We start from the raw sequence: 17,545 nt of genomic DNA, 5'->3' as shown, positions 1-17,545 counted from the left end.
CCTAGAAAAGGCAAGCGTTTAAATCAGACCAGAGTTTAAAAGAAAAGGAAGGTATCAGGAAATCCGTTTCGGTGACTCAGAACACAGCTCTCACACACAGCGCGCTCTCAGGACGCTGTCTGCTCACAGTCTTGCAAACAAGTAAAATTCGCTTCTGGTTAAATCGCTATCGCACTACAGCCGCGATAATCCACAAAATACCTGGAATGTTCCCAAAATCCCTGTAGATACGGAAGTCGGTATCTGAGGGAATGATTCCACTCTGAAACACCTCCTGAGCCACCACGGAAGCAAACGGGTGTTTAGCGGCGGACACGTATGCCCGGACCAGCCATGGGTTTTCAGGACCTAGAAGGAAACACGAGAACACAGCACAAGGTGACGCGGTCATGTTTCTAACGCAGCAGGAACGGTCACTGCCGTGGTCTGGGGACCCAGGTCTAAAGTTCAATTTTTTCATCTTTTTTCTGTCCTAACATTTTTCTGATAAATGTATATTAAAGAATGAGAAATCACCTTTCAGAAAACAAAATTATTTTTAATTATAAAATAACAGCACTATAAAAAGTTTAAGATTAAAAATGAAGAACTACCCAAAAGTCCACCATCCTAAGACAACTGTCTTCTTCATCTTTACATCTTCAGTCGTCATGCACATGTACGGCTGTGTGTGCACACGTACGGCTGTGTGTGCACAGCCGGACTCAGGGCACGCACTCTACGTTGTGCCTTAACATACTGAACACATTTTCCTAAGTCACCAGCTATTACAATGATCGTTTTAATAACTGTAAAGCTTTTCATCAAAAATACCAGAAGTTCCGTATTATTGTTTATATACTTTTTATCATTATTAATATTTCTGCAATAACATCTTTATGCATATATGGCTTTGTCAAATGTGGAAGAGTTTTCTTTGGGATAATGAGATAAACTGTATTATTGTTCCCAATTATTCACTCGTCGTGCGGCCCTGTGGAAGGAGCATGTCCACTGGCTCATCCCATTCACTGCAGGTGTGGCCCTGGGAACTGCTTTGGCCAACAGACTGTGAACAGGAGAGATGGGAACTGCAACGGAGAAGACGCTGGGGGTCCATCACACGGTCCCTCCCTCCTGTTAACTCTGGCCGTGAGGTCGGTCGCTCCATCCCTGACGGCAGCTTTTCCTTCAGCCTGGGTCCCAGAACGAATGACACAAATGAAACAAAACCACCATGGAACTGAACTGTGGCGAGTCGGGAACATAAATGTCATGAGGGAGAAATAACCCTTTGCTGTTGTAATCATTGAGATTCAGAGATTGTTTCTTACAACAAAATTTCACAAAAAGTTGACTTATGTGGGCAAATCAAGTCATCGTATTTCAGGAAATCTAAGAATATTAACATTTTTATAACTTTATAAACAAATAACCAAATTGCTTTCCTACTGAAATGATGATCATAAAAGAGAAGGGATGGAGAGACACCGCAGAACCAAATACCCAGGTGACCCAGATACGAGAGTCACCAGATAACGGATTTTAAGAACACAGCAAGAATTTTACCAAAGAGTCCAGTGGAAACCCTATAAAAACTGAGGGTAAGAACTTGAATGGATGGTTTACTCCAAGGTTTAACACAGAAGAAAGGATTATAGAGCAACTGGATTGGAGCACAGAAAGAAAAAAGGATGTTAAATATAGAAATGTGTGTCAGAGACATATGGGGCACGGTAGTCCCAGAGAAAGAGGACACAGAATGGAGCAGAAGCAATGTTTTTGAAGAAATATGGCCAATAATTTTCCAAAAGTCATAGAAAACATCAAGCTATGAATTCAAAAAGTTCTACAAACCCCAAAGAGGAAAAATACAAAGAAGAAAACACACCTAGCACTAAGACCTTGCTTCGGAATCCCATCATCCACTAAAATGACCAGGTCTCCTAAGGGAATGGCTAATCCCAGACCCGGGGCAAGGACAGTACAAGCGTCCTCGGACATCTCGTGCCAGGGGGTGAGAAACACATCCGAGGTACGCAAGCACCAGTGAGGGGGCTACCACTGGTCTAACTGGAGACAACTCCCGCATCAGGATGACAGCCACACAACACAGAAAACACATGACACATGGAAATAAATACACAGACGAGGGAGAAGGGAAAGCTTTCTTTTGAGCAGAATTCCAACTATTAGCTATGGATGGAAAGATGAAGCCACAACACTCAACACCAGGCTAACTCCACAGTAAAAATCCAGAATCATCGTGTCTGCTGAATCCAGGATCAAAGCCTCAGGAGAAAGGGGGTGTGTGCTCAGTGCCAGAGCACCTATTACAAAGGGAAAACAGTAACTTCACAAAGTAGAAAAACCTGGCAAATACCATCATATGACCAGAAGCCACTGTCCTTACTGGTGCTCAGACACAGGACAAGCCTCCTGACGTGGGACACCGAGAACACAGATGTGAAAGAACGGCGGTGATTATCAAACCAAATCATGTCAAGATGCTATTATTAAAATAGTGTGACAATTAGATGTTAATAACCAAAATTATCCTATTAAAATATTATGAAAACCATACTGAAAAACGGGTAAAGCTTAACTAGAAAGGAGAGCATCATAAACAACAGGATGATAAAGGCCACTCTGGGGTGAGAGGGAGGGAGCTGTATCTGAGAAGGGGCAGGCGAGAGCCCGCGGGAAGTGGGACATGTGTCTAGCTCCTTCCATCCACGGGGGTACAGACATACTCACCTACCATGATTAAGTTTTTCATTTTATAACTTTTTACGTGTGTGTTACATAATCACTGTGATAGGTCTAATAAAACATGACAATCAAATGCTGTATGTTCCTGGATTAGAACTCTGATTAAAAACAAAAACAACTATGTCATTATTGGAACAACTGGAAAAAAATCAAAAAACATTTATTAAATAGTTTTATATTAATGTCATATTTTGTGTCATATATGTACTGTTATGAAGGAACATATCCTTGTTCTTTATTTCCTTAGATGATTATGTTGAGATTATCAGCTGAGATGATTTTTCTCCTTTATTATGGTAATGTGATAAAATACATAGATTTATTTTCAAATATTAACCCATCTTCATCTAACCATTCATAAAGTTGCAGGATATAAAATCCATAGACAAAAATCAGTTAATTTCTATACATTAATAATGAACTGTCAGAGAAATTAAGAAAACAATCCCATTTACAATTGCACCAAAATAAAATACCTAGGAACAAACTTAACCAAGGACGTCAAAGACCTGTCCTCTGAAAACTGTAAGACACGGATGAGACGAAGTGAAGACACAAATACATGGAAAGATATTCCATGTTCATGGACTAGGAGAACCAATATTGTTAAAATGTACATACTACCCAGAACAATATCAGATTCAAGGCAATCCCTATCAAAATTCCAATGGCATTTTTCATGAAATAGAACAAACAATTCTAAAATTTGTGTGGAAGCACAAAAGATCATGAACAGCCAAAGCAATCTTGAGAAAGAACAAAGCTGGGGGGCACCACACTCCCCGATTTCAGGCTATATTACAAAGCTATCGTAATCAAAATAGTATGGTACTGGCATAAAAACGTACATCAATGGAACAGAATAGAAAGCCCAGAAATAAACCCCCACATATATGTTCAGTTAATTTATGTGAAGCCAAGAATATACAATGGTAAAGGACAATCTCTTCAATAAATGGTATTGGAAAAACTGAAAGAATGCAATGTGAAATTACATCACACACAAAAGTTAACTCAAAATGGATTAAAGATTTGAAAACATAAAACCTGAAACTATAAACCTCCTAGAAGAAAATGTGGGTAGTAATAAGCTCCTTGACATCAGTCTTGGCAATGATTTTTTGGATTTCACACCAAAAGCAAAGGCAACAAAAGTTAAAACAAGTACGTGTGAATACATCAAGCTAAAAAGCTTTTCTACGGCAAAGGAAACCATCAACAAAATTAAAAGGCAACCTGGAGAAAGTATTTGGAAATCATATATCTGATAAAGGGTTGATATCCAAAATATATAAAGAGTTCATATAACTCAATAGCAACAACAAAAAATCCAATTTAAAAAAAGGACAGAAGATTTGAATAGACATTTTTCCAAATAAGACATCCAGATAGACAATGGGTACACAAAACGGTGTTCAGCAACACTCATCACCAGGGAAATGCAAATCAAAACCACAATGAGGTATCACCGCACACCTGTTAGAATGGCTTTTTCCAAAAGACAAGAAATAAAGTGTTGGTGAAGATGTGGGGAAAAGGGATCCCTTGTGCACTGCTAGTGGTAACGTAAACTGGAGCAGCCACCGTGGAAAACAGTAGGCAGCCCCGTGCACACCGCACACCCGTGCACGCCACAGCCCCGTGCACACTGAAGCATTATCCACAACAGCCAGGATATGGAAACAACCTAAGTGTCCATCAGTGGATGAATGGATAAAGAAGATGTGGGGTATATATACACAATGGAATATTATTCACCCTTTAAAAAAAGAGGAAATCTTGCCAAATTTGCAACAGCATGGATAGACCTTGAGGGCATTATGCTAAGTCAGTCACACAGAGAAAAAGAAATACCACATGATCTCACTTATATGCGAAATCTAAACAAAAGAAAACAAAAACCCAAACTCAGAGATACAGAGAACAGACTGATAGCTGCCAGAGGTGGGGGCCTGTGGGGTGGCTGAAACGGGTGAAAGTGATTGAAAGGTACAAACTTGCAGTTAAAAACTAAAGTAAGTCTCGGGGTGCCTGGCTGGCTCGGTCGGTGGAACGTGCAACTCTAAGTTCCAGCCCCATACCGGGGGCAGGGATTACTTAAAACTAAAATCTTTATTTATAAATAGATAAATAAATAAGTCCTGGGGATGGAATGTACAGCATGGTGACTACACTTAAGAACACTGTGCTACATACTGGAGAGTTGCCGAAAGAGCAGGTCTTAAAGGTTCTCATCACAAGAAAAAATACTTTGTAACTCTGATGATGGATGTTAACTAGACCTATTGTGGCGATCATTTTGAAATATATACAAATATTGAATCGTTTTGCTAAACACCTGAAACTTAGGGAAAAAACATCTCGTATTCCTGGAATAAGCTCAACTCAGCTGGAAAACGTTATTTTTTTTGTATGAACGTGTCTATATATATATATATATATATATATATATATATATGTTCATGCACACACACACACACACACGCACACATTGCTGGATTCGGTTTGCTAATATTTTATTTAGGATTTTCACATCCAGGTATGGCAGTTATCTACCAAAAGTATCTACCAAAGCTGAACATAGGCACGTTATGACTCACTAACTCTACTTGGAAGTGTGTCATCAGAGACACGAGTACCAGAAGACATTTACAAGATTCGTATCAGCACCCCTCATAAAAGCCAAAACCTATGAACAATCGAACACCAGCAGAATGAATATTCTTGTCAATGGAATAGTATTCAGCAATAAAAAAGAACGAAGTCCTGCTAAACACAAGACAGATGAATCTTACAGACATGATGTTGAGTAAAAAAGAAGCCATACACAAAAGAAAACAGTGTGGGAGTCAATTTATAGAAAGTTCAAATTTAATCTGTCAAGACGTAAGTCGGGACAGCAGTAACCTTTCGGGGAGGACAGCTGGGAAGGGCCTCGGGAGGCTCCTGCAGCGCGGGCAATCCTCAGTCTTCATCTGGGTTCTGGTTACATGATTACATTGTTTGTAAAAATTCATCAGGCTGAACACGCAGAGCTGTGTGCTTTTCTTTTATAATAAAAGACAAAATGAAGACGCTTAAAACGTTAATACTTGTGAAAAAGGTAAGACCAGGGCGCCTGGGTGGCTCCGTCAGTTAAGCATCTGCCTTCAGTTCAGGTCACGATCCTGGGATCGAACCCAGCGTCAGGCACCCTGCTCAGTGGGGAGTCTGCTTCTCCCTGTGCCTCTACTCCTCGCCCCCGACTCATGGGCACACACTCTCTCGCTCTCAAATAAAATAAATTAAAAAAAAAAAAAAAGGTAAGACCCATCAGCAGGCAAGAAATGTACAGTTTTAAATATCTGCCACCTGGCCTTTAAGCCCTTGGAGATCCAACTACTGTGTGTGAGCGAGCACTCCAGCCCGGCTCCAGCCTCTCCCTGATTACCTGCTGGGGCCTACAGGTCAAGTTCTGGTACAAAAAGGAAGTCTGGAGAGACTGGGCTGGTGCAAGTTAGTCAGCTCCTGAGTGAGCTATGCCCCATAATACAAACAAGGCAAAGGGAGCCCTTACATGAGAAATTACAGAACTGAGGGTTTTACTCAGTGGTTACTAATTTAAGAGGTGGGTCCCAACACTATCCCAGTGTTAGAGATGAGGTACGAAAGCAGAAGCAGTTGTGTGACTGGTTCACGATGGCTCGCTGAGGGCGCGTGCTATGGCTGGGATCTGACCTCGGGGCGCTTGGCTGGAGCCTGTGCTGGGCGCTACGGGAGCCAAGTAAGACAAGGAATTCCACTCCTGAAGAATGTGGCGAAAGCTGGGGACAGAGAAATGAGCAGCGGTCGGAAGAGGGGAAAATGTTTAGGTCACCATGAATATAACCAGTCTCCTGTACATGGACCTGGAAGGTATCCTCAATTTTTCAGTCTTATAAAAAAGCCGAGGAGACTATGCGGTTCTTGGATCGACGTGTCCGTGTACAGTTATTTCTATGGGATAAATTCCTACCAGTGGCTGTGGCGGACTGAAGGGTCTGCACGTTATTTAAAGTGGTACCTATTGCCAGAGTGCCCAGAACGGCATCAACCTGCACTTCCACCAACTGCACGGCACTGCCTGCTCCGCCAGCCCCGGGCAGCATTCTACTTACTTTCTGCAAATCTGAAGCTTAAAAATGCATTAAAAATACAAAATTAAAAAATTTACTGTTATCCGAATTTACATTTCTGTTGAAATAAAGCTTGACTACTCAGTTTGGCAGTTTCTTAAAAAGTTAAACATAAATTTACCATATGACCTAGGTATCCACCCAAAAGAAAGGAAGACACATGTCCACACACAGACTTGCACACAAGTGCCTACAGCAGCACTATTCCCGAGAGCCTGAAAGTGGAATCTATCCACGTGTCCACTGACTGATGAATGGATCAACGAAACACACTCTATCCACACAATGGAACGTAGTAATTCAGTCATAAAGAGAAGGAAGTGCTCACACGGGCTTTCCATATATGGATAAACCTTAGAAAACATCCTGTATCTTGAAAAAAGCCACTGAGTGTGCAGCTTCTCTTTGGGGCGATGAGAAGAGTCTAGAATTGACTGTAGTGATGGCCGCTCAATTCTCAACTCAGCGAATAGATCTAAAAACCACTGAGTTTTACTTTAAATGGGTGAATTACAGGGTATGTGGCTTACACCTCAATAAAGCTGCACTGTTTCAAACAAACATGATCCCAAGCAGGTTATAAAACAGTAAATAGAGTGAGATTGCATTTTCATAATATGTATTAACTTACTCTATCAATATGTGTGAACAGAAAAAAATTCCAGAAGAGTAGGGACTAAGCCCTCACATGGTTTGCTCTGGGGTAGGACAGGGGGCATGATATTTTTCACAAGGGAAAAGGAGTCCGTGACCCCTTTGCTTCTGGGCTTCTACTCGAGGTTGAATTTTTCACAGGGGACATTTATTACTGGCCTAATCTGATTAAATTTTAAAATAATGGATTTTATAACGCCTTCAAATGATTCAAGCAGCCTTACTGGGTCATGACATAAATCACTAATCTGATAAAGTAATTCCTTTATGCACCCTGGTCCTTTTTAGAATTAGGTGGTAATGATTATTCCAGTCACTAAAAACTCCCCGAACAAATGTCTCTCTGAAGGGACAATGGAACACTAGCGAGTGCAAACTGTTTTAACCAAGACATGTCCAGGCAGGACAAGCGCATGTTTAAGAAGCTGAGGATGGGGCAAGCTAGCAGGACTCCACATCCTGGAGGCTTTCTCCTCTTTTAGTGACACGTGGAAGCCACGCTAACTTGCCCCACAAGGATGTCAGGCTTTAGCGGGCAGTGGCACGTGGAAGGGAGAGCCTGAGGAAGGTGCTGGAATGTCAGAATGCGCCAGGGAAGCTGTCCCATATGCAGTTCAGCCACAAGAATAAGCTACCAAAACCTAGAGGGAAAACATGGCATAAAAACTCGGAAAAGGGGGGGGCGCCTGGGTGGCTCAGTTGTTAAGCGTCTGCCTTCAGCTCAGGGCGTGATCCCGGCATTCTGGGATCGCCCCACATTGGGCTCCTCTGCTGGAAGCCTGCTTCTTCCTCTCCCACTCCCCCTGCTTGTGTTCCCCTCTCTCACTGGCTGTCTCTATCTCTGTCAAATAAATAAATAAAATCTTTAAAAAAAAAAAAAAAAACTTGGAAAAGAGGGGGAAATTCCCTCCAAGTCTTCTGTAGGATGCCCCTCCAGAAAAAATTAATTCTGAAGTATGAGGATTTTATTTTCAAATGAGTGAAACATTAAAATTGTATATACAGTTAACCCTTGAATAACATGGGTTTAAACTGTGCCAGTCCATTCTTAAGTGGATTGTTTTTAATAAATATGCATAATACTGGAAGTGTATTTTCTCTTACGATTTTCCTAATAACATTTTTTCTCTACCTCACTCTATTATAAGAATACAATATACAATACGCACAACATACAAAATGTGTGTTGATCGACTGCTAGTTATCAGTCAGGCTTCCCGTGTACAGAACAGTAGTTAGGTTTCTGGGGAGTCAAGAGTTACACACAGATTTTCAACCATTCAGGGGATCAGCACCCCTGACCCCTGCGTTGTCCAAGGGCCAACTGTATATTGCTAATTAGTAACAAGTCTGTTCTTTGCTTTTACCATTAAGGTAATCAAACGCAATGCAAAAATGTAAAGAATACAGAAAACTACAGAGTGTAAGTAAAGCAGTACTGACAATTCTATTTTTAAATTCATTAAGCAATGGAGAGTTCAAATTGGCTTTTCACATTTAGCCCCATCCTCGCTCCACAGACACCCACAACTGCTCCACCTGGGGACACCCAGCAGCCAGCAGTGACTGTTACTGTAGTTTGTTTAAATCTTTCCAGATAACACGATCACATCTAAACTGTGTGCAAGTGCACATGCTTACACAGAACCATGTACGTGTAGTGAAAAGAGCACGGCCTACAGGCTGGTCACGCCTAGCGAAAGTGGGTACTCAGTAACGGTCAGCGAAGAAATGAACTTGGACCTAGACCTAACCAGCCCCAGGAAATGTGTTTTAACCTCTCTGGTCTCCATGTGTGTAAAATACATCACTATGTACTCACAGAATATGCATGCGTTCAGACAGATGCACAGAGTGAGTTCTGGAGAGGTGCAGACCGCACCTTCGGGCTGGTTTTGATCTGGGTCCTAGGAACGGAGCACAGTGCGAACGACCGAGCACTTGACACAGAGTGCACGCCCACCAGGGAAGACGTCCAGACACACGCCTGTCCGAGCGGAGCCCTGACTCTTCGCTGGAGGACAGACAGAGCATCAGCTTTGCTTACAGGATTTCCTCTTGCCGCTGTTTGCTTGCTTTTACATGTGGCTGTGCCATCATGTAACCCCCTAGCCTGACTGACCCCCAGAACCGAAGGGCACGGTGACAGTGTGGCCTCTACGGAGCCCCACGGATGTCAGCGGCAGCTTCTCACGAGTCAGGTGAGGCGTTAGAGCAAACAGAGCGGGTGCAGAGTTAGAAGGAAAGGAGCACCTTCTCATCTCACGACCTTGAGATTCGTAAAACAGAAAACATATCCGTTTTGAAGGGTAAACGTCTAAAATAAGTTGGATGGAGAATACTGAAATATGGTACTGTTTAGGTTATATATAAAGACATGCTGAGCACATCTTAGCCAATCCCGGGCCTGTAAAGGGCACTAAAAAGTTCCCCTATCAGCTTACTCACTTCTCCTGGCCTGTCTCAGGCCCCCCGTTACAGAACTTCTACCAAATGCCGTTGTGTATGGCTAAAATGCACTATCCAAATTTCTAACCCACTGGGGAAAATGGTGTGCAACGTCCCACGTCAGAGTTTAGGAAGCCCAGAACTTCAAATTCTGCTAAAAAACGTGACAAATGATCCTCACTAACTTAATGGCTGCTATCCTTGCGACCCTCATCTTGTTATCCTTGGGAAGGCTTACTCATAAAATTAAAAATATTCCTCTGGCTGATGAAGTATTACTGAATCCAGTGACATTCAAATTAACTCAATTATCAATTTAAAACCCTTTAACCAGAAGCTTATTTTCTCATTTTAAATTCATGAAATGGTTGTCATTTAACATTATTTACATCATAATCAGCCATAATGGATAGAACAAAGCCCACCCCCTCTGTGACAATCTGGTCAGCGGTTCCTGAGCAAGGGCTGTGAGCCTGGACTGCCAGGGTTCCACCCCACGGTGACTTTTACCAACTACGACTCTCGGACATTGTAATGTCTCCTGGCTAGGTTTTCTGATGCGTGAAACGACGGTCATGACAGTCCTCAGTCTTCAGGCTGTTCTGAAGACTAAGCGACTTAATATATACAGGATGCTTTGAACAACACTTAGCACCTGGTAAACTCTATGCACGTGGTAGGTGCTGTTAATATCATCTTGTTAAAATGCCAACAACAACAAAGTAAAACTACCCGATGCTTTACGAAGAATGTTCGTTTTATGAGAGTACTTAAGTCCGAAAAGCTTCCACTTTCATGAAGATAGGAATTGCATTCAAGTACAGCTGCAACTGCATTAAGATGTAAAACACAGCCTCACATACCTGTTTGGAACACAAGCTCTTTCCCTCCCACGCCCGCGGCCTCCAGGTTAATAAATGCGCGAATCAGGCTGGCCCAGGGGTGCTGGGTTATGAAGCCATGACTAGCCTGAAGAAGAAGGAAATAAAACAAATATAGGTTAAACAACCTTAAATTATCTAAGTCTTTATTTTGCTTGTTTTAAAGACAGTCTATGTTGATAAGGGGCAGAATGGGAAAATTATCATTTTTTTCCAAGGCAGTATCTCAAACCACGTACCCGTGTCTCCATGCATGCCGGCTGCGTGCAGTCTGCCTAGGGGAAAGTCACCGTCACAGAAGGCGGCCTGATCGGGCGGCTAACAATGTCCTCAGTAAGCGTGAGGCGAACAGAGGAGAAAGGACAAGCCGCGCGCTGTGGGCCTGTCTCAAAGCTTCTCTGCAACGCCAGAGTCCCACCGGGGTGGCTCATGATGCCCTCACAAAGCCCTTTCGTGGATCAGATGCTGACAAGATGATCTGTTCTGAGTTCTCAACTACTGCACGCGGGTCGATGGTGGGGTTTGTGAAGCACTGCCGGCTATGCTACTGTTTTATGAGACTACACGACTGAAAACTCGAAATGCATTAGGTGTTAGCTATTATTACTATACTCGTTATTACTCAAATCTAGTATTGCAAAGAGTAAAATCTCACCTGCAGGACATTTTCCTCAGCACCATTAAAAAGAAATATGACAGCATGATGTAAGGCTTCTGAAGATGCTGACAAGACGCGAAGGACTTCCAGCATCACTGAGCAGCTAACCGCATCATCACTGGCACCTTTACATCAGAAAACGAGAGTGCACCTCAGATCTTAAAACTTTTACAGGATGAAGGGCGTCTGGGTGGCTCAGTCATTAAGCGTCTGCCTTCAGCTCAGGTCATGACCTCCAGGTCCTGGGACTGAGCCCCGCATCGGGCTCCCTGCTCAGCAGGGAGTCTGCTTCTCCCCACTGCTGGTATGCTCTCTCTCTCAAATAAACAAAATCCTTGAAATTAAAAACAACAACAACAACAAACCTCTTACGGGATGAACTGTCACGGCTGGGAATGGGGTTTTCTCATCAAGAAAGCACCACAGTGTGGCTGAGTTGCTAAGTGTCCAACTCCTGATCTTGGCTCAAGTCTTGATCTCAGGGTCATGAGTTCTAGCCCCACGTTGGGTTCCATGCTGGGCATGGAGCCTACTTAAAAAAAAAGCATCCCCGTGGCTGCAAGACCAGAAGCAGGGCTGTGTGTGTCACCATGGGTTGACAACAGCAGCCGGCTGGGATCCTCGCCCGGCTCGCCTGCGGACTTGTGTGGAACCGTGTCCAGCCATGAGCTGTCACTCAACTCCCATCTATTGAATCAGCAACCAGGTGGAACCTCAGTGAATACTGAACAGCGGCATCCTCATCACCCCAAGGCAGTCTGCTCTGCTCTCCTTATGCCACGTCCTCTGTAACAGTCTCATGTCTGTCTCTGACTTCCTGCCTCATCTCCCGCTGCCACTGTGCCTTTCCTGCCGCGATCATAAAGCTGCACGTCACTCCACATTTATGGAGGGCCCTTTGGGTGGTGTCGCATTTTTAAAGCTTATGTGATGAAAGTGATTATATGATGAACAAGTACAAAGAAGACCTCAAATCTATTAAGACACAGGAATGGAGACCAATGACCTAAACAGCATCCCTGCTCCCAGCAGCGAGAAAGCAGAGGCCCTCATCAGACTGCCTCACCTCTTCTTTTTTTTTTTTTTTTAAAGATTTTATTTATTCGACAGAGAGAGAGATAGCCAGAGAGAGAGGGAACACAAGCAGGGGGAGTGGGAGAGGAAGAAGCAGGCTCATAGCGGAAGAGCCTGATGTGGGGCTCGATCCCATAACGCCGGGATCACGCCCTGAGCCGAAGGCAGACGCTTAACCGCTGTGCCACCCAGGCGCCCCTCACCTCTTCTTGATTCAGAAACCTCATAGATTTATATACTTTGATTTTTTTTAAAAGCACCATAAGAGTTTAGTAAAGGAACTGACTGGACATTTGATGATATTAAGGAATTACTGTTAAGTTTTTTAGGTGAGGTAATTCACGGTATTGTGAATATGTCCAAAAAGAACCCTCATCTTTCAGTGATACCAACTGGAATACAGAGAAATCAGTACAGCTGAGATCTGCTTCAAAATAGCCAAGGGGTGCAGGCATGGGGGGAAAAGAAGACCCAGCCTTTCAAGTTGGGTGATGGGTACACGGAGGTTAAACAATTCTGTTTTTGTACAATTTGAAATCTTCCATACTAAAAAGTTTCAAGTGTAAGTAAACAAGACACAGCCATAACCCAGGCAGGAGCACTTCTGGGTTTACGCACTGGGAGGCAGGGTGCTGCAGAATTTAGCGTGGGTGTCAGGGCAAGAAAGAATTGGAAGTAAATTCTAGCTGTTATTTACCCTACAATTTCCTGGTCTGGAGGGCAAGGCCAATGACAGTTACCTCACAGGTGTGTTATGAGGATGACAAGAAAATGGTGGTCCACCTCCAGTGTTAAATTGTTCCTTCTCTTTACAAATTTAAGAAACACTGCAACCAGCTAAAATGCTTGCTTGGGCACGGTTAAATTCCAGACCCCCTTCCTACTCAAGAGGAAACTAATTAGCCATACCCATCTTGGTAGCGATCACTAGATTACATTTTTAATCAAAGTGAAACAAAGTAATCATTACCTAATTATTATGGAGCAGAAAGTCTATGTAGCTATCACTAAAAAGTAACACCTTCTGGCAACCAAAGGAAATGACTTTTTTAACTTTCAGACTGAGTTACTGTAAACAGCAAACAATAAAATGTTTATTCAAACTGAGAGAAAGGAAAACTGAAAGAAATATATCTAGGGTTGATTAAAAAGTGAATCTGTCCACTTATCTTCCTTTATTTTAATGGCTCTGGCATCAGAGAATGGGACTAGAGAAGATTAAATCCCCCTTTTTTTTTTCTTTTGAGAGTGAGAGAGAGAGCAAGCGAGATGGGGATGGGCAGAGGGAGAAAGAAAAAATCCCAAGCAGGCTCCACACCCAGGGCTGAGCCTGACATGGGGCTCGATCTCACAACCTTGAGCTCATGACCTGAGTTGAAATCAAGAGTCAGATGCTTAACCGGAGCCGCCCAGGGGCCCCAGATTAAATCCCTCTCAGAAAGGGAAGGGAAGTCAGAGGACAGCATTTCTAAGGCCGGGTGGTACGCCAACATCATTTTCCAGTCAGAATTAACTCTGAAATTAAAACCACCACTGAAATAACTCACTCTCTTCTACCAACACCCTGGGGCCATGCAGCAAACCCAAGAAGACATTTAAGGCCTTTCTGTGGGTAACATTACTCCGAAGTGGTAGATCAGTTCCTAAAGTTCCAGATACACTGCTGAGAAGAACTAAAAAAAAAAAAAAAAAGAAAAAAGTGCATATCTCCTTGTTTCACTTAGTTCATCCACTAAAAGGACATAGGTAATGGTCTATTTTATGATGGTCTTTTTCGGCTCTATTTATTTCTTTATTTATTTTCAACTAGAACAATTTATAATTGACAGAAATTTCCTTGCAATTGTTGGCTGGGAAATTCTTATAAAATTTTAATTAAAAATGTGTTCCAAAGACCCGCAAGATCGCGATCATTTCCTTCACGGACTGTGCGTATGCAATTTGTAACATCCGGCACTACGTTTCTGATACACACGTACACATTTTTCTCTTCTAATGCTCTTAAATAGCCATGCTGCTAATCTGTCCCACCCAAGAATTTAAGCGCTGTGACAGTGGGCGTAGGGGGACACTTGATTTATAGCTTCTTTGAAATAGGCATGAGACTACTTCTTTCCCTAAGCACACACAAAGGTATTTCTGACTTCATGAAACAGATATTTGTACACGGGTACTTGAAAAAGCATGCTACACTCTAAACGCAGTTGGCAAGCTTTCTGATTAAAGATATTCTAGTACAAATCATTGTTTCAAGCAGTTTTTTTTTAATCTTTTGTACAACTCTGGATGTTCATATGAGCCTGCTGTAAGTTCAAGCAATCCAGAAATGTTATTATCAAATAACAATGGCAAAAAAAAAAAATTAAAAAAAAAAAGGTTTTTCATGCCACGAAAGTGCTAGTATCTCCATTTTACAGATGAGAAACCGAGCAAAGAAAGAAGGGGCGAGGTAGTTTGCCAAGAAGAACATTAACTACACATTGATACTCTCCTCCCTTTAAATGTAGCTCAAAGAACGGATGGGCTGGGAGCCCCCGCACCTGGTAGCAGCTCTGCCTCTGGTCAGTGGTGATCAGCTAAGTTTACTCCTGAGACAAAAGATAGGGTTAAGCAGACGTCATCTCAGTTCCTCTAGCTGTAAGATACTATGATTCCACTACAAAAAGCTGCTGTTTTCTCTTCATTCCTACTTAAAATCTAGCTACTGAAAACGTCTCTCTCGTGAATTTTATTTTTAAAAATGCGACTCCAATTTAGGGAATTCTCATTCATTCTACAAGCATTTATCGTGTCAGGCACCATCCTAAACATCAAGTATTCTATTTCACCGAAGTATTTTCAGAGAAAGATTTATGGATTAATGAGATATTCTCAGAGTATGGCATCCCCAGTGAACTAAAGTCCTCCTTTTACAGGTCGACAGACACTGCTAGGAAAGCTGTCCTCCAAACCCCGCATTCCCTGAAGGCAAAAACCGTTCCTTCATTCCAAATCCCCAAAACCTCGTACAACACCTAGCTGAGTAAATACTTCAAGTGGCAGAACCTAACCCCAGGACTCAGGGACACAGGACTGGCCTTGCTGATAAAGCAGCTGTGACCTACCAGAAACATCCCATGTCCCATCACTGGGCTGCTGGGACTGATGTTCAAAAAATAAAGCAAGGACTTGAACGAACAGTGAGGGTCTGGATCTTAAACTAAGCAATACTATTCTGATTACCTTGAACTGCCCAAGCAGCTTGGAGTTAATAACCTTTCTGAGCTTCCCAAGGTGCAACTTTGACAGGACTAAAGATCAGGTCCATACCTGGCGAGTTTGCCACGGAGTCAAAATGACAGTTCGCCAGGACGGCGTGCTGGGCTCCGTCCCTGGGCTCCAGCTTCACCACGACATTGGTGATGTTGTCATAGTAGCTCGTAAAACCTCCCAAGAAGTCAATGCTAAAGGAGCCTGTGGGCCGCTGCACGTCTACTGAAATCCTGTGGACGCTGCTGCTCTGAACTTCAATCAGTTTAATCTGTTCCAAAAGGTAACGGACCGTCACGATTTCATTTTCTGGACTTCCTGTGGTCCTGGGGCCAATGGATGTTATGTGTTCAAGATAATCCCTGGAAGCAACCAAAAGAATGACGGTGACAAGGAGTGCTAGGCCACTTTTTCCTGTGGGTCCTCCCACCTCCCTGCGCAAACAAGTTCTCTGACTTCTCACATAAAAAAGGCTGACTTTTATTATTTCAGGTACCCTGTGAAAATCACTTGTAAGTTTCCATCATTTTCTTTTGCCTCCCCCCCAGGAGTTCCTCCTTTCAGAGTTTTCTCCACCCACTCCACTCCCAAATTCTCCCTATCCCCATATCAAATCCACACGAAGCCCAGGGATTCTATTCCAAACCTGTGGCTGCTGAAGGCTGGACAGATAGAATCCAGCTTCATTGTGCCACACGCTGGAGGGTTACTGATTCTAAGCAGCAGAAGCCAATGAGCAAAGACAATTAAGGCAAGAGGTTGAATAAGCAAAGAAAAACCTTGATTGTTGAGAATGCACTCAGCCCTCTCAGTACACAATAGACTAATAACTTCAATTCAGGCCAAAGCCAACCCTACCCCTAAAACAAACAACAACAAAAAAACATGTTGTCTTTTCACTGCATTCCAAGTGGGCAAAAAGGGAGTGGGGGAGGTGTGCTCCAGAAAGTCCTTAAGAAAATAAGCTTCCAGCACTTTGTAGTCAAAAGTTTTTAAAACACAGTGTCTGCTGAAAACTGCTAGCTTATGACTTCAGGAGCTTTGATATACTTAGCGTGTCAGTATCTTTGACTTTAATCACCTTCCCTAGCATGCTCAAAGGTCTCTCTTCTTTAAAACAAAACAAAAAACACAACACCAGATCTTACACATCAAGGGCCCAAGGACAAGCTCCAGGAATCTGAGAACCTCTGAAATTGTTAAGATTTTGAACGTGCAGTCTTTCAGAAAAAGCCTCCATGGCTTACAGGTGTGAGGGCTGTGACCCTCAAGAACTTAAGAGCACTGCATTATCCCCGTGATCACCTCCCCCCAAACCGAGCTTATAAAACGGCCTAGGTACAAAAATGTCATTCCCCATTTCATTTGGAAAGCAGGAAGGCTAGTAAAAAGTGGAAGTTGCTACAGAAGATGGGGGACGACTACCAACCCTCCAAGCGCAACTGGGGCAGAACGGAGGCGGACAAACAAGCGCCATCCGCGCCCCCCACCCCGTCCCCAGGCCGGGACACCCTCCCCCACAACCGCACCGCCGCCTTCACAGCTGCCAAGACAAGCTCCGCGACCCATAAACGGGGACTCCGGGGCAGGGACGCGCGGGGTCGCCCCGCCCCACGTGCGGCCGCGCGTCGCCGGCGAGCCCGGGCGATCCCGCGGGCGGGCGCACGCAGGTGCGG

The 17,545-nt window shown here is 43.3% G+C and overlaps 1 protein-coding gene across 1 annotated transcript in view; it reads right to left on the bottom strand.

The window, feature by feature from the left end:
• Positions 1–17,356, bottom strand: part of LOC100482612 (endoplasmic reticulum metallopeptidase 1) — a 40,977-nt gene extending 23,621 nt beyond the window's left edge. The window contains exons 1-5 of the mRNA XM_034647004.1: positions 16,516–17,356; positions 15,930–16,231; positions 11,544–11,671; positions 10,871–10,976; positions 202–348 (exon numbers count right to left, since the gene is read on the bottom strand). Coding sequence (XP_034502895.1) covers positions 202–348; positions 10,871–10,976; positions 11,544–11,671; positions 15,930–16,231; positions 16,516–16,556 — 724 coding nt within the window. The 5' untranslated portion in view covers positions 16,557–17,356. The remainder of the gene's footprint in view (positions 1–201; positions 349–10,870; positions 10,977–11,543; positions 11,672–15,929; positions 16,232–16,515) is intronic.
• Positions 17,357–17,545: the final 189 nt, after the last annotated feature.

The sequence above is a fragment of the Ailuropoda melanoleuca genome, chromosome 17 (genome assembly GCF_002007445.2).
Source record: "Ailuropoda melanoleuca isolate Jingjing chromosome 17, ASM200744v2, whole genome shotgun sequence".
In the NCBI taxonomy this organism is placed as follows: Eukaryota; Metazoa; Chordata; class Mammalia; order Carnivora; family Ursidae; genus Ailuropoda; species Ailuropoda melanoleuca.
This window is presented reverse-complemented; position numbering and strand designations above follow the sequence as displayed.